The sequence below is a fragment of the Natrix helvetica genome (genome assembly GCF_964273705.1).
Source record: "Natrix helvetica genome assembly, chromosome: 3".
Lineage (NCBI taxonomy): Eukaryota > Metazoa > Chordata > Lepidosauria > Squamata > Natricidae > Natrix > Natrix helvetica.
The window spans coordinates 68,284,647-68,308,995 of NC_138549.1; the positions used below are offsets into that span (position 1 = coordinate 68,284,647).

At 39.7% G+C, this 24,349-nt stretch overlaps 1 protein-coding gene across 3 annotated transcripts in view; it reads left to right on the plus strand.

Annotated features, from left to right (window-relative positions):
• Positions 1 to 24,129, plus strand: part of DHX9 (DExH-box helicase 9) — a 34,828-nt gene extending 10,699 nt beyond the window's left edge. For all 3 annotated transcript variants that reach the window (XM_081949278.1, XM_081949279.1, XM_081949280.1), the window contains 22 exons: positions 700 to 746; positions 1,306 to 1,442; positions 5,381 to 5,470; positions 5,574 to 5,735; positions 5,901 to 5,978; positions 7,323 to 7,514; positions 8,055 to 8,196; positions 8,809 to 8,891; positions 11,220 to 11,376; positions 11,844 to 11,944; positions 12,389 to 12,602; positions 12,852 to 12,946; positions 13,466 to 13,539; positions 15,514 to 15,666; positions 16,019 to 16,179; positions 18,648 to 18,759; positions 18,969 to 19,130; positions 19,238 to 19,365; positions 20,489 to 20,718; positions 22,026 to 22,141; positions 22,533 to 22,736; positions 23,266 to 24,129. In XM_081949278.1, the coding sequence (XP_081805404.1) occupies positions 700 to 746; positions 1,306 to 1,442; positions 5,381 to 5,470; positions 5,574 to 5,735; positions 5,901 to 5,978; positions 7,323 to 7,514; positions 8,055 to 8,196; positions 8,809 to 8,891; positions 11,220 to 11,376; positions 11,844 to 11,944; positions 12,389 to 12,602; positions 12,852 to 12,946; positions 13,466 to 13,539; positions 15,514 to 15,666; positions 16,019 to 16,179; positions 18,648 to 18,759; positions 18,969 to 19,130; positions 19,238 to 19,365; positions 20,489 to 20,718; positions 22,026 to 22,141; positions 22,533 to 22,736; positions 23,266 to 23,566 (3,139 nt within the window). In that variant the 3' untranslated portion in view covers positions 23,567 to 24,129. The remainder of the gene's footprint in view (positions 1 to 699; positions 747 to 1,305; positions 1,443 to 5,380; positions 5,471 to 5,573; positions 5,736 to 5,900; positions 5,979 to 7,322; positions 7,515 to 8,054; positions 8,197 to 8,808; positions 8,892 to 11,219; positions 11,377 to 11,843; positions 11,945 to 12,388; positions 12,603 to 12,851; positions 12,947 to 13,465; positions 13,540 to 15,513; positions 15,667 to 16,018; positions 16,180 to 18,647; positions 18,760 to 18,968; positions 19,131 to 19,237; positions 19,366 to 20,488; positions 20,719 to 22,025; positions 22,142 to 22,532; positions 22,737 to 23,265) is intronic.
• The last annotated feature ends 220 nt before the right edge of the window (positions 24,130 to 24,349 follow it).

The following is a 24,349-nucleotide window of genomic DNA, read 5'->3' on the forward strand; positions in this document are numbered from 1 at the left end:
GGCCGCTGCCGGTAGACTCGGATCTCCAGAGTTTGGAAGCCGGATAATAGGTTATGCTCGGAGCGCTGCGGTGCTGGCGCCCTGGCCCTGCAGGGAGAGCTAGGCCAGGACGTGGTGAGGCTGGGAGGCACACGAGCTGGGGACGGAACAGGTGCTCATGCAACCTCCCTTTCCAGCCGGGCAGAGTGCCATGCACTGACCTAAGGGTATCCTGAATGCGCCAAGTCGTGGGAACTGGGGGAAGGGCAGAGTACCACGCGGCATACCGCCTTTGGGGTATCACTGGATCAGTGAGTGGCGCTCTGCCCAGCTGGAAAGGGGGGTTGCCGGGTGGCTGCTTGTGAGCGTGGTCACCTCAGGGCTGGTGTGTTGCTCTGCTGTGCCTGGCTATTTGGGCGCCCGCTCGCAAGAGAGCAGCCACCCGGCAACCCCAAAACAGTAACCTCCCCCTGATAATAAGGCCCAATCAATATTTTGGGGGTCAAAAGAAAATAAGTCCCTGTCTTATTTTCGGGGAAACACGGTAATTAGTGTTGCTTCAGGGTAGAATTATTTTAAAATGTGAATTCTAATTCAGTGTGAATATTTGAATATTAATGGGTTTTATCACAGCATTTTGTTAGGCAACTATGTTGGAAGTCCCTTGTTTGGTTCCTCAGGAGTAAAGCACTAATGCTGCCTTCTTTGAATGTATTGCAGGAGCTTCATTGCAGAAATGACTATTTATGTCAAACAGCTGGGCAGAAGTAAGTCCTTGTCTTACTGGAAATGAATATCTTGACATAATATATCAATCCAATTTAAAAGAATTCTTTTCCATTTAGAGAAATTAGTCAGCCTGAATTGATTCAGTATACTGGAATGCTTTATGTTGATTAGGAGTTTGCAATCAAAGAACTTTCAGACTGTGAAATACCCTTTCCCCGCATCCCCATTACCTGGAGTTGTCATACACAGCTGACTAAATTTAACTGAAACTATTACACCTATATCACAATCTGAATACAACATTCCTAAAAATTTCTGTTATCTGTAAAATTTCAGAGCTCACACGTGGATGATTTTTAGGTAGTTGTGACTATGGTTGTGTTTTAACTTTTTCATTCTAAAGCAGTTTCTTAAGCTTGGTATTTTCTAGATGTGTGGACTTCAAATCCCAAAATTTCATGGCCATTGATGACAATTCTGAGAGCTGAAGTCTACGCACCTGGAAGTTGCCACATTGGGAAACAGATTTCTAAAACAAAGGAATAAAAGGATTGCCTTTGGTTAATCACTCTCAGAGGTAGCATTCCTCTATTTCAGGAATATTTGCTCGTGAGCATGGCTCAAATAAAAAGCTGGCAGCACAATCCTGTGCTCTTTCTTTGGTCAGACAGCTCTATCATTTGAGCATCATTGAGGGTTATTCTGGACAAACCAAGAAGAAGGAAGGTGAATCGGTGAGTTTTGCAGATAATATTCTATAACTGCTTCATTAGTTTGACTTGTAATTTGGGAATAATATAGTCCTGGAAAGCAGGACACAAAGAAAAATGGACACAGGTAGTTCTTGGGTTATGACAGCAATTGGGACTGGAATTGCTGTTCTAAGGGATCTAAAGTTGCAAGAAAAAGTATGTGAACCTCTTCGGATTACGTGGAGTTTTGCATGAATTGGTCATAAAATGTGCTCTGAACTTTAAGTCACAACAATAGAAAAACACAGTCTGCTGAAAATAATACTACACAAACATTAGATGTTGCTGTGGTTTAATTGAACATAACATGTAAACATTCACAGTGCAGGGAGGAAAAGGTATGTGAACCGTTGGACTTAATAACTGGTTGACCCTCCTTTGGCAGCAATAACCTCAACCAAACGTTTCCTGTAGTTGCAGATCAGACCTGCACAATGATCTGGAGTAATTTTGGACCACTCCTCTTCACAAAACTGTTTCAGTGTAGCAATATTCTTGGGATGTCTGGTGTGAATCACTCTCTTAAGGTGATGCCCCACATTTCAATCGGGTTGAGGTCAGGACTCTGACTGGGACACTCCAGAAGGCGTATTCTGTGCTGTTGAAGCCATTTTTTTGTTGAATTACTTGCATGCTTTGGGTTATTGTCCTGTTGCATCACCCATCCTCTGCGGAGTTTCAGTTGGCGGACAGATGGTCGTACGTTTTCCTGCAAAATGTCTTTATAAACTGGAATTCATTTTCCCATCAATGACAACAATCTGTCCAGGCCCTGAGGCAGCAAAGCAGCCCCAAACCATGATGCTCCCTCCGCCATGTTTTACAGTGGGGATGAGGTTTTGATGTTGGTGTGCTGTGTCTTTTTTTCTCCACAAACAGTGTTGTATGTTTTTCCCAAACAACTCAATTTTTGTTTCATTTGTCCACAGTATATTTTGCCAGTAGTGCTGTGGAACATCCAGGTGCTCTTTTGCAAACTTCAAACATGCTGCAATATTTTTTTTGGACAGCAATGGCTTCCTCCGTGGTGTCCTCCCATGTACTCCATTCTTGTTTAATGTTTCCCTTATTGTAGATGTGTCAACAAAAATGTTAGCATGTGCCAGAGATTTCTGTAGGTCTTTAGCTGACACTCTTAGGATTCTTCTTTACCTCATGAAGCATTCTGCGCTGTGCTCTTGCAGTCATTTTTACAGGACGACCACGCCTAGGGAGAGTAGCAACAGTGCTAAACTTTCTCCATTTGTAGACAATCTGTCTTACCGTGGACACATGAACATCAAGGCTTTTGGAGATACTTTTGTAACCCTTTCCAGCTTCATGCAAGTCAACAATTCTTGATTGTAGGTCTTCTGAGAGCTCTTTTCTGCAAGGCATTGTTCACATCAGACAGTGCTTCTTGAAACCAGTAAACCCAAAACAGGTGTGTGTTTTTAAAGGGCAGGACAGCTGTCAGCAACACATCCAATATCACATTGATTGGAGTCAAGGTTGGCTCACTCCAGGCTCCAATTAGCTCTTGGAGAAGTCATTAGGCTAGGGGCTCACATACTTTTTTCCCCCTGCACTGTGAATGTTTACATGTTATGTTCAATTAAACCACAGCAACATCTAATGTTTGTGTAGTATTATTTTCAGCAGACTGTTTTACTATTGTTGTGACTTAGATGAAGTTCAGAGCACATTTTATGACCAATTCATGCAAAACTCCACGTAATCCCAAGGGGTTCACATACTTTTTCTTGCAACTGTAGTTATAAAGCTCGATGTCATGTGATTGCACTGCTTAGCAATAGCACTCTTGATTGACATCGTCGGCGTCCCCCCAGGACCATATGGGTCATTAAGTGGGAAGAAGCAGGAATTTCAAGCAAGGAGAAAGGATGTGCTGTAGGCAGATGTTATGGTGCATTGGTGCACCAACTGAAGCAGGGAGGGGGGGCAGGGTAGATTACATGCAGATTGAAGAAGGTGTATAGTACAGAATTGGTGGGCGCCATTGAGTATGAAATCCATTACTCCATAGCAGGCTCCTTGGAAGAAAAAGCAGCAGGAATAACTTACTATATAACTTTCCCTGCTGGCTTTCCATTGACTTTGTGGGAAGCTGGCAGAAAAGAAGGGAAAGGAGCATACAATGAACATTTGACTGCCACTGCTGTGTTGTGAGCTGGACACCTACATACCAGTCACATCAGTGGTGGGTTTCAAAATTTTTTAGAACCTATTCTGTGCATGTCGCCTGTTTGGTGGCAGTGGCTCGGCGGGTCATGTGACTGGGTGGGTGTGGCCAACTTGGAAAATGTGAAACTCACTTAACAACGCTCTTGCTTAGCAACCAAAATTTTGGGCTCAATTGTGGTCATAAGTCCTTCCTTCCTTCCTTCCTTTTGTCTCTCCCTTTTTCTTTCTTTCATCTCTATCCCACTTTCTTCTTTTTTCTTTTTTTCTTTCTCTTCCCTTTTTTCTCTTTCTATCTTTGTCTCTTTTTTCTCTCACTCTCCCTTCCTTCCTTTCTCTCTTACTTTCTATTCTTTCTCTCCTTTTCTCTCCCCCCCTCTCACTCACACATCCCTTCCAGTTATATTCGTAGATATATTCTATGAACTAAAACTGGTGCCCAATAAACCTTATGATCACGGCATTCTGTGTCCTACAAGCTAATTCACAGAGCTCTCAATTCAGCCTCTTACCATTCTAGGGGTTAACCGAATATGGTTAGTTGTCCTGTTATCTCTTAACCTTGGTTCCCGCCTTTTTAGCAGAGCAGCAGAGAGGGCTAATTTCAAACGGCTTTTTTTTCTATCGAGGATTCGGCTGTTGGACAAGCCCACGTGGCACGCGCTGCTCTCTTCTCTTTAACAGCTGCCTCATTTCCAATGAAGGGGGTGGGGAATCCATGCGATTTCCTCCCTCTGCATGGATTCCCCACCCCTTCATTGGAAACGAGGCAGCTGTCAAAGAGAAGAGAGCAGCTGGCGCCATGTGGGCTTCTCCCAATCCTCCGCTCCAGCAAAGGAAGTGGATGGGCGGGGCAAGCCTGGTGCGGACAGGCGGGGCAAGCAAGTGGCAACTGGGCAGGCGGGGGAGCGAGCGGAAACTAGGGGGCGGGGGGAGCGAGTGAGGGGGGCGGGCCAGGGGAGGAAGTACAGGGTCTCCGGAAGAACGGGTACGTGAAAGCAGGCTAAATTTCATCAACCAATACGCCCGTACCAATCCGTACGGCCTGAAACCCACCCCATGAGTCACATGACCACTGGGGTGCTCCAACAGGACCAGTCATTTTTAGAATGCTGCTGTAATTTCAAATGGTTGCTGAACAAATGGAGAAATAATTAAAGGACTATCTATATATGATTTAGAAATGTGTGGTACTAGATGAACGTTTTCCTTACGTATAAAGCTATGATATTGCAATGCCATTCTATTTTCCTGGGGATATAAAAGTATTTCAATAGTTGAATGACTAAACAAAGCTAAACAAAGAATAATTTTAAATTAATGCATATAGTGGACAATAAAATATTCCTAAATTGACATCAACCAAGAAGACATTTGGAGAATGAAGTATTAAAATAAAATAAATTAACAAGTATATTATAATATATTAGAAGTACTATCCTGCTATGGTGTCTCTTTGCGATACCTAGAAATATGTATATGCTTCCTGTTTCCATTCTTATTATCTCTTGTTTAGATTTTTTTTATATGTGTGGATTTAAACATGGTCCATAATAACATTTGTTTTTAAAAATATATGTTGATGGTTTTAGGTGATTGTATTATGGGCCATGAATATTCCATAACTTCTTTCTGTGCAATTTTTTCAATGTTAGTAAATAATTCAAGATATTTGATTTCTTTTATTGTCTGAGATTAATTTTATATGATTATTTTGGATATTTATTTTAATTCGATAGGTAGAGCCTTATGATATCAATCTCACTTCTAATTTGGAAAACCAGTTGAAGGGAATTGTAGATGATATGTGCCTTGAAGTCATTTCACCAGTGAGTATGTGTTCAAGAAAGCATTGTGTTTCTTTTCCTAGAATTTTATTAAGAATTTTCATAGCCATTGGGGGTTTTTTTTGTTTTTTTTTTGACTTGGCAGCCTGAAGATCCCAGTTCACCCGTTTTGCTCAGCATTGGAAAGTTAGCTCACTTTGAACCATCCCAGAAGCAGAATCAAACGGGAGTTGTGCCATGGTCCCCACCTCAGTCAAACTGGAATCCATGGACTAGCAGCAATATTGATGAGGGTCCTCTGTCATATGTAAGTCTACAATTTATAGCTTCTCATAAATCCCTTGTTTATCATCATCATCTATTTTTCCTGTTTATGTTTATATAAAAACCTCATCTTATACTTCATATGCACCATAAATAAAGCGTCTTCAGAAATAGATGAGCTATACATTTAATTATCTTCTGTTTCCAGGCTACACCAGAACAGATCAGTATTGACATAAAGAGCAACCTCTTGTATCAGCTGGAAAATGATCAGGAACTAAAGAAAGTAAGTGTGCAGATACTTGAATTTGTAGGTTCCTTAAGGGCATGCTATATCTTAAAATAGAGAGCCAAACTTAAAATACATATTTATATATCTTTATCCAGTCTTCAGCATTTCTGAAAAGAAGAGTCTATATTTCTGTTTATATGTTTCTAAAACTCTTGTCATAACCTTTAATTGGATGAAACAGTGCATTATAGGCCAACAGTTTTGAACTAAGGTACCTCAGATGGGCTAATTTACAGAATGTGTCCAAAATCTGGGACATACGAACTCCCAAGAGAATTTGGGAAAGTTGTGGCTGCTTCAGTGCTACTGGCTACTACTGGGCTACTGCCCTTGCTCCCTCACTCCCTCAGCAGCACTCACTTACCTGCTGCTGGAAATAGAAGGAAGGAAGATTTCTTACGTCCCCTGCCAGATTTACACAAGGAAACTCAATTGAGAAGCTGGCAGGAAGTCAAGTCTCTCCTGCTTCCAATCCCCTTCCCCCTGTTATTTTGCTTATTTCTCTGCTTACGTAAGGAAATATCTCTGAAATGATAACACAAATGGACACAAGTTGTCTAGCATCTCATCAGGTTTTCTAACAATATGTTTATGTTTTACAGCAATAAGCTGAAGAATCTGTTTAAAGCTCATTTTAAAATCTCAGTCACAGAACTTGAAGGACAGTGGTTTGCTAAACAGATATACTTGGAGAAGAACTTATAAATGAATAATTACTTAATGGATCAGAGCTGAAAAAGCTTGGTTGAGAAGCGAAATGTCTTCAAAGAAAAACCAGAAAGTCCAGTTGCCTTGTTCTGTCCCCACTACACATTAGTCTGTGTGCAGCTCGACATGCAGCTAAACCCACCTATTATCCTCCAATAAAACAGACCATGTGCATAGATCTGAATGTTTCATTTAAATAACAGGATATGGTGAAACGGGGGAAAATATGGATACATACAATGAGAACTAAATACAAGATAGACGGTATTAAGTTACTGCCGAACATAACAAGTAATAAATACAAGCAATTTAAATCTCACCAGCGATGCTCTGCGTGGGATGTGGATTTGTCCTTGGATGACCATGTCCTTCCTTCTTCAAATGCTAAAGGAAATTGAGTCTGGCTTCCCAGCGTGGACTTGGTTTGAGAGTGCAGGCTGATGGGTAAAATGGGTTGGGTCAGCTTCAAATAGTATACTTGGTATTTGTCCCTCTGGCCACTAGATCGGGCTAGAGAGCAACAACAGTATAAAAGTTATATGTTGGGGCATGACATGTCTCTTGAAAAAGCACCTTTGGTACATGAATGGATCATAATTGCATAGTACTAACTGAACTTTTTCCTGTCAGATTCTTCAAGAGAGGGAAACCCTGCCTGTGAAGAACTTTGAGGGAAGAATCCTGGATGCCATAAATCATAGCTCTGTTGTGATCATCCGTGGGGCTACAGGTTGTGGCAAAACAACACAGGTTCCACAGTACATCTTGGATGAATGCATCCACAGTGGAAGAGCTGCAGAATGCAATATTGTTGTCACTCAGGTGAAAAACCTATTCAAGCGAATATTTCCAATCAGTCTACTATTTTACATTAATGGCATTGGAATTACATTTTGATAGGAGCTTTTTAGATCCAAAGCTGAAAAGGTGCTTTGTAGCAGACATGAGTGTGTACATCATGCATGGTGACCCCTCGTTATAGATGCTGCATTTTTTCTTGACTTCATATAGTAAACAGTCTGAAGTATTTCTTTTTTTATCTAAAGTACTTCATATCCATAGTTCTTTTTCACATCTTCCAAATGAATTTGGGATAAACTATAAAGGCAATACCTGAGGCAGTATTTTATATTGTGAATTCCCAATAGGAATGTTTTAAGCACCTTAATGTACAAATAACTGCAAACATTTATATTTTATATTACCAGGTAATATTTTAATTTCAAATTTTCAGGACATCTATAAAAGTCTTGCATGTTTTATGTAACTTCGTTCAGTTCTGTTACTTTTCTTGATGGACTTGTTCCTTTTGCTGAGGTGATCTGGGATTCTTACTCAACCTTTGATACCTTTTCTACACAGCCCAGGAGGATCAGTGCTGTCTCTGTAGCAGAAAGAGTTGCTTATGAAAGAGGAGAAGAACCTGGAAGTAGTTGTGGCTACAGTGTTCGCTTTGAATCAATGCTTCCCCGACCACATGCCAGTGTGATGTTTTGCACTGTGGGTGGGTGTTGCTTATTTAAATATATAGGTTATGATAGAGCGATTCGTAGAATTGGACAAAAATAAAGAATCTCTTCTCATACCTCTATTGGACAATATGAAATGGCTGATGCTAAAAACATTTGTTATGTGTGTTTCCTATTGTCCATTCAGAGGTGATTGAAAACAAAAGTGTTTTGTTGTGTACTGGGCTGGGCTTGTCTGAGTAGTAAATAACTGCCAAACAGATAGTAGCAATTGTAATTTGTGGGATGTTTTGTTTCTGCCATTTCTTCTTATACATAATGAATTGAAATCAAGGATGAGATTTTAAAAGGTTTTAATTTAGTTCCTGGGTTGTAAATTGTTTTTATCTTATGAGCTTTCCACAGTTGAAGGTAAGAACTGCTAAAAGGAAAGAAGAAAAATAAATGAGGAATTGGCAGATCTCAGCATGATTACTCTGCTTGCTTATAAGACTCAGTTTGACTGGTATTTGACTAGTTTAACAAACCATGACTATATGTTCACAATCAGTAACTCTGTTGCTTTACAGTTTCTTCCCTAATCTGTTCTGTAAAGGAATCATTTATCCTAATTAATCCATCCTCATTTATAAATACCTATTTTTAAGGTGTCCTCCTGAGAAAGCTGGAAGCTGGCATTCGTGGAATCAGTCATGTCATAGTGGATGAAATTCATGAGAGAGACATTAATGTGAGTAAGCTTTTAATTTATCCAAGCAGAGCTTATTTGCCATACATTTTGTAAATGTTCCTGCTGTTGCACCATATGAAAGTGAATACACTTTCGGTCATCATGTAATGGCATTCTACCCAAGTACTGCACACATATTTTTACATTAAAAGTGGGTGTTTTTTAAATAGTTGCTTTGCTCACATAAAGCTTCTTAGAGTTATCTATAATAAGTTACTCCCTTCTGGGGGAAAATAGAAGTAAAATAGCCTTGTACATCTAGCCAGTTTAACCCCCGTGTAGGGGTTAAAATGCTGGCTTTGAAACTAGGACACTATGAGCTCTAGCCCTGCCTTAGGCATGAAAGCTCTCTGGGTGACTGTCAGTCATTCACTCTCTTTCAGGCCAACCCACCTTACAAGATTGTTGCTGGGAAATAAGACGTAGGAGTATTATGTTTGCTACCTGGAGTTATATATGAAAAATCGGGATAAAAATCTAATGATCTTGAACAAATCTGAAAAATGCCATCTATTGCATCCGGTATCAGTAATTATTAGAAAAGTACAGATTCAAAGGGGGAAAGATGACTCAGACATATGTATTTACTCAAGTTATACATGCTGACTCCTGCTTAAATTGACCACACCTTTTCCTGGAACCACGATCAGGAGCTGCACAAGCTCCTTTTCTAAAAGACATGCCACCAGGTGTGACTTGAGTGTCCGTGAATCCTTGAAAGCATTTTTTTTCTTTTGAAACAGGATAATTGCACATATATCATACAATAAATAATTAGAAGTAACAACATAATCTTGGAAGTTTGGATTGCACTGCACTCATACTTATAATAAGATGGTTAAAAAATAACCCTTGTAGGTTACATCTACAAAGCATCATTACTTAGCTTACATCATAGGAAAAATATTGTGGCATATGGGTTTGTGATTTGGCATGGCAGCTGACTGTTGACATGACTTAGCCATTATAGTAAGTAAAAAGGAAAACAACAGCTCAGTGCTGATCTTCAAATATAGCTGTACAGGGACCTGATCTTCAAATATAGCTGTACTGTCACTAGGGTTGATTAACTGACTTGGCTACTAGCCAGGGTTCGTGTAGGGAGATTGTGAGACAGGAGTCCAGTCTGGCATATAAGTATTGGGTACTAGAACTCTGTGAGGGACACCAACCACCTCAGTTGCTGGGAGACCCACTGCTGGTATGATCTAACATTTGAATGAGAGAGATAGAAGGAGAGGAGATAAAATGTATGCGTATGGAGTGATGGCATAAGAAGTTTAAAAGTGTAGAAGCTTTTTTTGGTTCATCAGAAAGGGAGAAGAAAGGCCTAGGTTGGTTTCCCTGAAAGAAGGGAAGCGAAGACCCAGAGGGATCATAGCTCCAGCCAAGACCCAAGAATGGGAAGGAGGGACCTGATTGGCTATAGATAGTGGCTTCATCCAAGACCTCAGAGTGGAAGGAGGAGACTGGCTGTCAGTACAGCAGCCCTGGTCTCTGGGGAAGGACTGGACAGAAAACCCTGACTGGATCTTCCTCCAATGTAGTAGTAGTAGGTGTTTGGCTGAGCAGTTCCATGCTGAGCACATGAGAGTACATTCCAGTCCATTCTTTTCAGTCTCTTTCTTGTGAACAGAGGAAAGAAATGGAGAAAATGGGACAGGAAACAGAAGAGAAAGAGTGGGATAGTCTATGAAAGGGAGGCTCAGGAAGAAATTGAACACTGGAAGCACTATTGTAAATACTTGCTGCAAATAGTGTCATAGTATTTAGTTAAAAAAGCTTCCACTTTCTTGGGTTTTTTTGTATCATCCTTACAAAACAATATAGCTCTAATTCAAGAGTCTCATTACAGTATGACAAATGCATTGAGATTGCCAGAAAATTGTACAAAATGGTTTGAATTATTTGTGTATATATACAGAACTGTACTGTGCTATGAAAATAGTTCAGATAGTTAGAAAATACTTCAGTTAGTTTACAATAATACAATAGCAGAGTTGGAAGGGACCTTGGAGATCCTCCAGTCCAACCCCCTGCCTAGGCAGGAAAACCTATACCATTTCAGGCAAATGGCTATCCAACATCATCTTAAAGACTTCCAGTGTTGGGGCATTCACAACTTCTGGAGGCAAGCTGTTCCACTGATTAATTGTTCTAACTGTCAGGAAATTTCTCCTCAGTTCTAAGTTGCTTCTCTCCTTGATTAGTTATATATCATTGAATGCTGATATATAAAGTGAGATGAAGTTGATAGCCTTAAATATGATAATTACCTCCATTTTTTAAAACCTATTAAAGGGCAGCCCTTTTTCTTTTCTTTTACAGACTGATTTTCTTTTGGTAGTTCTGCGGGATGTTGTTCAAGCCTATCCTGAAATCCGGGTTATTCTCATGTCGGCTACTATTGATACCAGCATGTTCTGTGAATATTTTTTTAATTGCCCTATTATTGAAGTCTTTGGTAGAACCTATCCAGTTCAAGGTAAACACCTGCCTAGTAGAACATTCAAATAAGTGTTCTGTTTCTTTCTTGGGGAGGATAATGGAGAAGCTTGAGCTATTTGTGTGATTTTGATGTTACAATTATATTTTGAATGTCAAAAAGCATGGAAGAATAAAAAGAATGATTTAATACTGTATATAGGGGGAAAAACAAGAGGGTTTTTCATCATTGGTGAAGGAAAAAATAGACTTCAAAAATATTATTTTTATCCTTTTTTATGCCTGAACGTGTTGTTATGAGTCTTCAACTTGAGAATTCTGAGGGTTATCTACAGACAACTTTGTTGCGGGGGGCGGGGGAGTTGATGAAGTACGAAGAAATGCTCCAGGAAGAAATGCAAAATATAAATCTAGCAAATAAATATGTTTTTTTTTAAAAATTGCAACAGAAACTAGCATTTAGCTGATCAGATGATTTTTACAGTAATTTTACTCTTTTGGTTGTAGAATATTTTCTGGAAGATTGTATTCAAATGACTAAATTTATTCCTCCACCGAAGGATAAGAAAAAGAAAGATAAAGATGAAGAAGGTACTGAAGATGAGGATGTAAGTATGCTGTTAAGGATTTTTAGTCGAAATAAAATTCCAATATTGTTTATAAAAGTTAGAATTATAATGACAAAGTTTGTGTGGTGATACATCTTTTATAATAGCATATGTCTTTTTATAGTTCTTTGAGCTTTATTATGTCTTGTTATGCTAAGCAATATAAAATATAAGCTGTTTCTATTTGAAAATAGGACACTTAATATGGAATTTAGGATGATTGTTTTGAGTCAATCATTGCAGTCGTTTTGATTTGGAGCACTCATGGATCTTTCTGCTTTTTCAATCCCAGCAGTGATCTGCATAATAATACTGTTATTAGTGAGAAGTCTGCCATATCTTTATATATAAAATTTTCTAATAGAAGAGGTATGACTTAGTTGAATGGTGGAACTTGGTTATTTTCATGCGGACATTTCATCCATCATTTCAATTTTCTTCTAGGCAAACTGCAACCTCATCTGCAGTGATGAATATGGCCTAGAAACAAAAAGCCGCATGGCCCAGATGAATGAGAAGGAAACTCCTTTTGAACTCATTGAGGCTTTGTTGAAATATATTGAGACCTTGAATGTCGTAGGAGCAGTCCTTGTCTTCTTGCCTGGCTGGAATCTGATTTACACTATGCAGAAATACCTGGAAATGAATCCACACTTCGGTACGAGCAATTTTCAGCTGTATTTTTTAAAAACTTTTTTTCCCCTGAGGTGATCATAAAACTGAATGAGCTTCCTTGTGTATGTATGGAGGAGTGAATTTTATTTATTCATTAAATTTAGATACCACCTATCTCACTGTCTAGCTATTCTGGGTGGCTAATTGCTGAAAAGAATTGTAATATTTAAAATAGATGTATAAATGAAATAAGCTTGCTTCAAATGATTTCCTCCCTCTACTCTTATTGTAGGAAACCAGAGATACCGAGTTCTTCCTCTGCATTCCCAGATACCTCGAGAAGAGCAGCGCAAAGTATTTGATCCAGTGGCCCCTGGAATAACCAAGGTGAACCTCTTGGAATAGGTGTAGCTCAATCATTTCCAGTTGTTTTATAATCACTTGCTATTCCTGGAATTTATATACAGGCAGTCCTCAACTTATGACCACAATTGACTCCAAAATTTCTGTTGTTAAGTGAAACTTTTGTTAAGTGAGTTTTGCCTCATTTTACCTTCTTTCTTGTAGCAGTTGTTAAGTGAGCTTGCTTGCCAGAAGGTTTGCAAAAGATATCACATGACCTTGGGACACAGCAACAGTCATAAATATGAACCAGTTGCCAAGCATCTGAATTTTGATCACATGATGATGCAAAGGTCGTAGCTGTGAAAAATGGTCATGTCACATTTTTCAGTGCTGTTGTAACTTTGAACAATCACTAAATGAACTGTTGTAACTCAAGAACTACCTGTACAGCATGGCATTGGGAAGGTCTAATCCCAGCACATTTAGAGAGTTAGGATGTGAGAGTGCATTTGTGAATGCAGCCTTTTTGTATTCAAGCATAGAGTTTGTTTGTCTCTCTAGGTGATCTTATCAACCAACATTGCAGAGACCAGCATAACCATCAATGATGTGGTCTACGTTATTGATTCTTGCAAGTGAGTTGTTCTGAAGCTGCTTCCGATGCTTGTGTTTGCTATCCTCTGCATTTAATTGTAGTCCTTTTTCCCCCCTGTGCTGACTGTTTTTTTTTACTGGATTTGCATTTCATCAATCTCCTCAGACATCCACTTATCCATATGCTGTATCATCAACGCTGCAGATAATTGCTGTTTCTTTCTCCAGTTTTAAACTCAGTGCTTGTCTTCTTTCAGTCCAGTTTTGAGTCATTGGGAATCTGGTAGCATATAGATTAGATGATGATGATGATGATGATGATGATGATGATAGCTGAATAAGTAGTGAGAGAGTTTGTAGCCTTGTCTGACTCCTTTGCCAATTTGAAACCAATCTGTTTCATCATGTTCTCTCCTGGTTGTGGCTTTGTTCCCTGTTTTTAGATTTATCGTTAGAATAATGAGATGTTTTGGTACCCCCATTTTCCTTATGACATTCCACAAATTGTTGAGGTGAAGACAGTCAAATGCTCTTCTATGTCAATGAATGGCATGTTGGCAACCTTTTGGTATTCTCTGAGTTTCTGAACTATTAAGCATACAGCAGCAATGCTGATCCTTGTTCCTTAGCCTTTTGTGGAACACCCTCGAGAAGTAGGTACTTCTGTTTCCTTTAACAGGTCTTTAATCTGTGTTGAATGATTTTGAGATTATCTTGCTATCTTGTGAAATTGCAATAGTTTTCACAGTCTATTAAGGTTCTTTTTTTGGGTATTAATATGTAGACTTCTAATTTCTTACTGCTTTGTTGTTTTTCATATTTGTCGGTGTAATGTGGTTAGAGTTTTAAGTGAGTCTTTTATGCGCTGTATTTTTGTAAACAATGTATCACTTCCTGTAGCTTCCCATTTAGTAATAAACAGTGCTAATCTGACTTCGTATTCCAATAGTATATTTGTCTGTAGGCAACAGTCTTCAAAAGTATCTTGGAAGCAGGCATTTCTGCCTGCTTTATGGAGTTGTGGTGCTTGTTCTTAACAATTTCCATCATCAAGTCGAACATATTTAATTTCTTGTAATTCTTAGTTTTTTGGCAGTCTCTCTTCACTTGTACCCTTAACATTTAAAAAAAAATTGAGTCCACAGTTCCTCATCAGTGAGGTTTAGGACTTCAAAGTTGTTCTTGACACCTTCCTTAAAAGTGAAGGATATGCTTTGAAGATCATTTTTTAGAAGCTGGGCAATTTTCTTCTTTTGTTTTAGCTTGATTTTGAACCTGCACTTGAGCATTGGTACTGTTATAGTTTTCTTACAAGAAAACATTATACAGTAAAAAAAAATGCTTAAGTTTAGACTATGCTAAGTTTCAGGTTCACATTTTTCATATCAACTTTGTTCCCCTCCTTTTTGTTCAGGCTTTTCATTGTATCATTGAACCCCTACTGTCTTCCCACAAGCAAATAAAGGAAACCACAGAAAATGGGACAGGAAATCTTTAGAGAAGTAGCAAATGGAGAAAATAGAAGAGTCGGGATTTGGAGGAAATTGTAGCCCTTTAGATGAAGATCAAATAGACTAATTTTAATTTCAGTTTGAAAAGCTCATCTCCCTCAAGTTAAGTTCAACTTCTGATGCCTTTTTAAATAAGTCCATGTCCTTGGCTGCAGTACAGATATGGGTTGCCATTGCCAACTTCTGGGGAAGAAATGGATGAATGAATAAGGAAGAGCTTCCTAGTGTAGCCTTGGAATTCTCTGACTCATCCTAATTGATTTCATCCTTACTTAGTTTTTTTCCAACATCTACCATGGTCACCTTGGTGCTTTCACCTGTTAAGGTAGTAAGGTTCACAAAATTGTATCTAACATTGATCTTGGCATGCACTGCATAATATTATCCTGCGCTTTTTTTTTTTTTTCAAATTTGGGGTGCTGCCTCTTGTTTGTGAAAGTGATCTACTTTCTTTTTCATCCAAATGTTAAGGAGTTAATTTAGTATTTTTTTCCAAACCCACAGACAGAAAGTTAAACTATTCACTGCTCATAACAACATGACCAATTATGCCACTGTGTGGGCCTCAAAAACAAATCTAGAGCAGCGGAAAGGACGGGCTGGTCGCGTCCGTCCTGGATTCTGCTTTCATCTTTGCAGCAGAGCACGTTTTGACAGGTAGGCTCATACTCTGCACTTCTAGATCTTCTGGGGACTGTTAAGTAATTGATGCGGAAAAACAAATCAAAACCTAGATTAAAGAATAGGAATTAAATATGTGGGATGGGTGTGTGTGTGTGTGCGTGCATTCATGGATACTCTGAGCCAACAGCAAATTTCGTACAGCATTAATAACTAATAGTGCAAGGCTGGTTTACCTATTTGTTGTATGGTATAGATATATAGTTTTTATGAAGAGTTGTGGAATGAGGAGGTAAATATAAAAAAACAACTTTCTAATCTTTATTAGCAAGAGATTGTAGCATGAGCTATAGAGATGAATATATCCAAAATGTCCCCTCTCTTCCAGACTTGAGACTCATATGACCCCCGAAATGTTTCGAACACCACTGCATGAAATTGCTTTGAGCATCAAGCTGCTAAGATTAGGCGGGATTGGACAATTTCTGGCCAAAGCTATAGAGCCGCCCCCCTTGGATGCAGTGATTGAAGCAGAGCATACACTCCGAGGTATCCGTTGGATTGTCTTGTCAATGAAAGTACGGTGTATATTTTCATAACTCCCATTCATTGGTGAAATGGAATCCAGTTTATTTATTTATCCAATTTATGTTGCTGACCATCTAGGCAAGAACCTGGGCAGCCAAGAAGTATGGGATTCTATTAAACAACAAACTAAAAGCTAAATTGAGGCTCAGTAAAACTGATCACATACACCTATTCTAGAGCCCCCATATTAACATCCCAACATCAATAACTGGAGCAAGAGTCAGGCTTTCTTGGACTTGCAAAAGGTCATTAGAGTAGAGGTATCTATTTCAAGGGGGAGGCTGTTGCATAGGGCCACAAGTGGGGGGAGCGAAGGGGGGTCGTGTGCGGGCGTGCCGCACCCATAATGCAATGCGTGACCCCCTCAGTACGCATGTGCACACAATGCGCGACTCCCCTATTTTTACATGCTTTTTTCGCCCTCCCCGGGCTCCAGAGCAGTGGTGGGTTTCTACCGGATCGTACCGGATCACACGATCCGGTTGGCGAATGAACCCGGAAGTAAGTTTCCTGCCCCGCCCCTTTCACGGGACGGCGCTTGCCTGCGCTCCACCAGCTCGGGCGCGACCGGAGAAGTTTCTCTTCTCAGAAATGTCTTCAGCTCCACTGAGGAAACTTCTCCAGTCCCGCCCAAGCTGGTTTACGCTGCAGAGACGAAATGCCAGCCTTCGGGTTGCAAAGCCCACCTGCCTCCCCTTCGCACCTCTTGCAGCTGCCAGCTGCTCAGGAAAGGTGGGAGGCTTCAGCTGGCCAACTTGTGTAAGACAAGTCTTACCGGACTGCCGATCTGCCGATCCTCCGCTGACCCCTAAAGAAGAAGGATCGGCTGCAGCAGTCCGGCAGAGCAGCGCGCGGAGCCCGTCTCCCCGGGGCTTTTCCTTCGGCTGGCAGGACGAGGAGGAGAGAGAAGCCGCTTATCTTGTGTAAGATAAGACAGGCAAGCTGGTGGGTGCATGACTCTGCCCAGGACAACGTAGAAGGTGCAGAATCAGCTCTGTCTGAAGGCAGAATCAGCTCTGTCTGAAGGCGAGAAGGCTCGGAGCCACCACCACCCCTGCTTGCCCACCAGCCGAAGCCTCCCGGGAGGTTTTGGCTGACGGGTGCACGGGGGGGAGGTCCAAGCTTTTTGCCTCCAGGCAGAGCTGATTCCGCGCCTTCTACGTTTTCTCCGGCAGAGTCACGCGCCCACCAGCTTGCCTGTCTTATCTTACACAAGATAAGCGGCTTCTCTCTCCCCCTCGTCCTGCCAGCCGAAGGAAAATCCCCGGGGAGACGGGCTCCGCGCGCTGCTCTGCCGGACTGCCGCAGCCGATCCTTCTTCTTTAGGGGTCAGCGGAGGATCAGCAGTCCGGCAGAGCAGCGCGCGGAGTGCCCTGACAAATGGCTCTGCATGCCACCTGTGGCACGCGTGCCATAGGTTCGCCATCACTGCTATATAAGGTAGTGAATATGTGCTAGTGTTGTGGTCACGTCATTTAGAAGGGCACTCAATGTTTACCCTGGGCATAAAACTATTAGTTCATATAGGAATAGCTAGGAATAGCTTAATGTAGGTAGTTATTAAGCTTAGCATCTATTTCTGATGTCTAAATGAGTTTCCCCTAGCAGTTTTATTGCTTTCCATCAAATTGGTGGAGGCTGTTAACTATCTTTGCAAAATCCCAGAACTGGTTTAATTCTTTTATTTTAAAATTTTGCTGCCTTTTGCATTTCCAGGTCCTGTTATTTGTAAGTGCCAGTCACACAGATTTCTTTCAAAAACCTTTTGAGTTGTACTTTCAGTCTGCTTGAGACTTTGCTATTACATGGCACATAGCACTCTGATCTGTTCACAACAATATTCCTACTACAGGATGGTTTTCTTCGTCCTAGCTAATCTTCTCTTAGGGGTTTAATCAGCTGTGGACCTTCTAATTACCAAAATTGTTACCCAACAATCCAAAAACACACATTGCATTTTTCTTAATCTGAATCACTTGACTGTTTATACTGGTCTGTGTTGTATTGGTCTGCACATTGAAAACAGAAGAATTGAATTACTTGAAGTATAAATTTGAAAACCACTCATTCGTGCTGTTTTATGTCCAGAGTAGCAAAACTAAATGTCTAATCTACTAAATTACATTACAACTTCAGTCAGAGATCAACGTTTGAGCACAGACAATATGCAAAAAAGAGGGTGTTTTCCCAACTCTGTAAGAATTGTCATTGCAAGGACCAGATAACGGCCTATAAAATCAACCATTGTATTTTGAACAGTAATCAGCCCTCCTTCCGTTTTAGAAAATTAATGAGCAGGGCAGCAGCAAATGTATCAGCTTCTCATTTCATTTCCATCTTCATAATTTAAATATTTCACCCATTGCATTAGCTGATGAAAAAATATCAGTTGAAAAGTAAATCAGACTTTACTTTTACTTTTATTTCAGAGCTGGATGCCCTGGATTCCAATGATGAACTGACCCCCCTTGGGAGAATTTTAGCAAGGCTCCCCATTGAACCTCGACTTGGCAAAATGATGATAATGGGGTGCATATTTTAGTAAGTGATCATAACTTTAGAAGTAACTGGAGGGAAAAGGAGGGGGACTCAGGAAGAAGAGAATTACTTTTTTTAAATTAAGGCAAGTTTACCCAGGAGCAATAAAATGAATCCCACCAGCAGTCTTTGTCTCATTTGTTCCTTCCGCTCGATAGTGCCGTTCGTTATATTGCAGTGTAGCCCAGCTAGTTCTGTGCTTTGTCTTTCAGTGTTGGTGATGCTGTGTGTACTATCTCTGCTGCGACCTGCTTCCCTGAGCCATTCATCAGTGAGGGTAAAAGGCTGGGTTATGTCCATAGGAATTTTGCTGGGAACAGGTTCTCCGATCATGTGGCCCTGCTCTCAGTCTTCCAAGCCTGGGATAATGCAAGGTAATTTGATTTAGGGCAATGCACAAGACATCTTACTTTAAAAAAAAAACTCAACATGTTACATTTACACAGAGCGGCTTGACTGGTTTTTACCCATTTTCTTGCAGAATGGGTGGAGAAAATGCTGAAATTCGTTTCTGTGAGTTTAAGAGACTCAATATGGCAACACTCAGAATGACCTGGGAAGCCAAAGTACAGCTGAAAGAAATTCTGGTTAACTCTGGATTCCCAGAAGGTAAAAATAAAATAAAAACTTCGTATGAATGTAAAGGATGTCACTGTTTACAAACTATTAGTTTTGCAACCATTCAAAGATATGAAAAAATAACTTGATGGCCCATTTACAATCATTACAGATGATTGTTACAGTGTCCCTCAATCACGTGATCACTATTACACTCAGTATGTATGTCCTGTGCTTTGGGGTTTTTTCTTCTTTCCTCACTTGCAAAATAGAAAGTGTGGAATGTGATTTCAGGAAAGTAAACGGATTGCTCTTCTATACATCAAAAGCAATGCAGTCATACTAGCAACTGAAGGCTAGGAGCCACAGGCCTACTACGCAAATACATTACTTTCTCTCCAATCTCTCCACTCTGCAAGGGTGATAGGGAGAAAAAAAAGGCAAGTGATTTCTGTAGACAGTCTTCTTTGCCTAATCCTTCCACAAATGTCTCTCCCACCCCCCATCAGAGAGATTAGAGAGGAAGGAATTGCAAGAGAGGTTTGCCTGAAGTTCAGGCAAAAGAGAGAATATCTACAGAAATTGTTTACTTTTTTTCTCCCTCTTCTCCCAGAGCAGAAAGATAGGAGAGGAAGAGATTTCAAGAGAGTAGTGTCAAATGTTTGTATAGCATGCCCATGGCTTCCAGTTAATGATGACTTACTTTAGCAGTGGAATTGCTGGTCCCAATTACAGTCATTAAGTGTGGACTACATGTAGCTATTTGTGATAGCACTTTTGTATATTCTGAACCTGATGGACTAAACTGTATTTCTTATTACACGTAAGATGATTATTCTTCATATTTAAGGTTTCTGGATGTGGAGGCTATAGAAAGTATGTGTGTTTGTGTGTCTGTATCTGTGTGCGTATCCCCCCCCCCCCCAAACACACAGATACCCAGATAGTAAATAGTTCTATAACTTGTTCAAAGTCTTGTGATTTCTCTGTAGAAATAATTTTTATCATTTGCTTTCATGTTACTTTTAATCTCATTTTGAAGTAATTTTCATAAACACAATCTGGAATTCAAAGAATGGGAAGAATTTATGTTCTCTATGTACCTTAGCTGTTACATAAAGTATATTGTGTTATTTTGGAACTGTGGGAAAAGCCCATTTTTGTCTCTTTCTAGAGAGTTTAACGACTCAGGTGTTCAGCAACACTGGGCCAGATAATAACCTGGATGTTGTGATTTCTCTGCTGGCTTTTGGCCTGTATCCCAATGTCTGCTTTCACAAAGAAAAGAGGAAGATTCTCACTACTGAAGGACGTAATGCTCTCATTCACAAATCCTCTGTTAACTGCCCATTCAGCAGCCAGGATATGAAGTATCCTTCTCCTTTCTTTGTTTTTGGAGAAAAGGTAAATTTGGGGGGGGGGGGGGATGGGCGGACCATCTTGGACTATCAAATGTCCATGTAGTCTTTGAATATTGAAACATTAGGTGGCATGCAGAAAGATGCCACTCATGAATCACCTTGTATGCAGAACAACTGGTTTTGATTTATCAGTGCCTGGTCTAAAATCCGCAAGTATTAGACTTTATGTGGAACAAAATTAACCTCTTTTTATGGACTAGACAGGAAAGGCCTGTCCCTGCCTCTCAGCCCCATGCACCCCTCTGCATCTTGCCTGGCACGTTGCAGGTCAAATGTTGCAGAGCCTCTGTGGTTGTTCGCAAGGGCGAACAATTGCTGTGATGTTGCAAGATTCATAGTTTCGGGACTTGTTTGTAAACGCTAGGGGGCTCTTCTTGTGTAACTTCGAACGTTAGCTAAGGGATTGCCTGTAACCCTGGGATTACCTGTGTATACCAGGTTTGTCCCACCTGGATTTTGTTTCATTCAAAACCTAGAACAGCAAGTCAGAATTATCATTTTGTCAAACAGTGGCTGTTTTGAAATGCATTAGCAGAACCTCTGGAACATATTGGTTTGCTGCAGATTCAAAACAATTTATTTTTCTCAATCATTCACACTCCTGGTAATATACATTTGTTTTTCTAAAAAAACATTCTAATAAAATGTTTCCCTCTGCATGTGACGATTTTCTGTTTGTTATTAGCATGTACTGTAAAACCTAATTTTCTTCCAATTTGATCGGCACACATTTTTATTAATAAATAATTATTTTGTAATAATTGCAAATTTGCAAAATGGACTTTGTGGAGTTGTGACAATTTCAGTTACTCCCCTTCATAGTTACTCTGGGTGATTTACAGATTAAAAATTCAAAGTAAACAAAATTTATCAAGGGAAAAAAAAGGACAATGACTAAAACCTTAAAAGTAAAACAGAAACCATCCAAAGAAGCTTGTTGTGTCGTCCCCCCGTCCACCCCGCCTTCTAGCTCAGTGTTTGGGAAAACAACCAGATCTTAAACAGATTAGGGAAAGTCAGAAGAATGGGAGCAGTACAGCTCTCCCATTCAAATATTAAGCAGATTCAAGCCAACTTAACTTTTTAAAGATCTGTGAAGGTCAGGTGGCTGCCATTGTCTGCTGGGACAGCACATTCAAATAAGTTAAAACATCACATAGATGGTGGTCTTAAATAACACTTGAGGACATCCAATGTATGGGAGTTCAATACCTGTGAGCAATTGGGTAAATAATAGAAAGTTGTTATATTTCATATTATACAATTGATTATGTATGCATCTTTCTGCAGATCCGGACACGCGCTATTTCAGCCAAAGCAATGACCTTAGTGAGCCCTTTACAGCTGCTTCTCTTTGGCTCGAAGAAAGTGGTATCCGAAGGAGACATTATTATATTAGATGACTGGTATGATCCTTTGGCAGACTTTACATGATAAAGATGGCATGAGTGGGCAGGGGGGATTGAGAAATTTAGTAGTTGGTTTCATAACTTAAAATAAATTCATAAGGAAAAACATAAGATCAGATTATTGTTGTTTTAAGTGGCATAATACTTTATTTAGTAGTTCTTGTTAAATACATGCATTGCTTGAAAAAGAGATACATATACTACTATGCTCTGGTTTCTTCTCCTTTCTTCATTGCAAATGAAACTTTATACAGTGTAGTGTGTTTTTAGAACAAGACCAAGTTCAAGTTCTCTTGTGTATTTTTCAGAGGTATCTTTATAGAAGTCTAAGATACTTAATAGATAGGAAAAGAAAATTTCATTTGTTAAATTGCTTTCTTTGTTTTAGGATCAAACTGAGGATGCCGCACCATGCAGCTGCCTGTATTGTTTCTTTGCGTGCAGCAATGGAAGCTCTCGTGGTAGAAGTAACAAAAAATCCAGAAATCATCAGTGAGTTAGACCATATGAACAAACAGATGCTGAATGTAATTTGCGAAGTCTCCAAACCCTTGGCTGCTGGAATTAACCTTGCAGTAGGTGGCAACGTGAGGTTGGTTTCATGTTTTGAGCTTAGATTCATAATGAAATGCTTATTTTTTAATAATGTGGTTCTCCTGAGATTTGAAATAAGTCTCCTTTAACCATTGTACAATATATATTTTGCAAGTACATTGCGATCCTGCAACTGAACACCATTTATAGCGAGTATAAAATCGAAATAGACAGATACATAATGATTAAACATATGGGATCCATAGGAATCCATATTAGCGAACTATTTTGACAAAGAATAAAACAATATAACAAAAAGGATTTAAAAATAAGATGGCACCCGTCTTTAGTTTCTTTTTTAAAAACATGAATTTTAATGTATGGTGATTTTGGGACACTTCAGGTACATATATGGATAAAAAGTTTATCTTTTATAAAATAACTAGCAGTATAGGCAGTTTTCTCACACTTCTAATTACTTAGGTAAAGTAAGTGTTCCTTAGTATATATACACAATTGTATATTTGGAGGATTGCACTTATTCATCTTTGTAGATAAGCATAAACAATTTCAATTTGTACTCCTAGGTTTGGCGATGGACCTCGTCCACCTAAAATGGCTCGATATGACAGTGGAGGTGGCTACAGAGGAAGAAGTGGAGGTGGCTACAGGGGGGGCTACCAAGGTGGATATGGAGGCGGATATCGTGGTGGATATAATTCTTACCGTGGTGGTGGTGGTGGTGGTGGTGCTTCTGGGGGAAGAGGCTATTCAGGGGGTGGTAGAGGTGGATTTCGTGGTAGTGGAGGTTTTCAAGGTTCAGGTGGAGGATACCAAACTGGAAGAAATAGAGGTGGTGGGTTTAGAGGAGGATGGAGTGGTTACTGACAAAATGCTAGTGAGGATGTGTTGCACATTGAATCGGAAGCTGAAAAGAAGCTTAAAGAAGTTCAGTCCTTCCTGGGTTCCATGGTAAGCACCTGATCTCTGGAAAATAGGTTTAGGGTCAAGGTGTTGCCAATAGCCTGTTCCATTCTAAAGCATCATTTTGTCTACATTCAAAGCATAGGCATCCTTAAATGTTAGTAATTCCAGAATAAAAGTATGCATGAACTTGTTATATTCCATACATTCTTTATTTGTAATACAGATCTCTTTCTGATGTAGGAGTTCATACTTCAGAATATTAATTTCAAGTTATATTTATATGCAGTATTCACATTGCTTTAATTTTGTATGTTTATTTTGATCCCAATGAAGTTGTTAATTTTTAAGGGATTAGTCTTAGAAGTAGGCTTGAATTTTAGATTGATAGTTGTATCATCAAAAACTCTGAATTGATTGATGCCTTTGGTACTAGGATTGCCAGTTAGGAGCTTAAAGTTCTTTATCTGTTCAAATGTTTGTCACATGCAGCAACTTCTAAAATAAAAACAGTACAACTCCAAAAATGTCATAAAATACAGTAATGTCATTTTTTGAATGCCATGTTGCTAAACTGCCAACTCAGAATATATGATTATGTATACTTTCCTCAGCCTCAACTACAGACGTTCTTTGGCTTAGTGCCATTTGTTCAGCGACTGAAGTTATGATGATAATGAATAAAGGGCAGTTATGACAACCCCTTGGAGTTCCGGCCATTCCAGTACCCCTGTGGTCAGATGATTG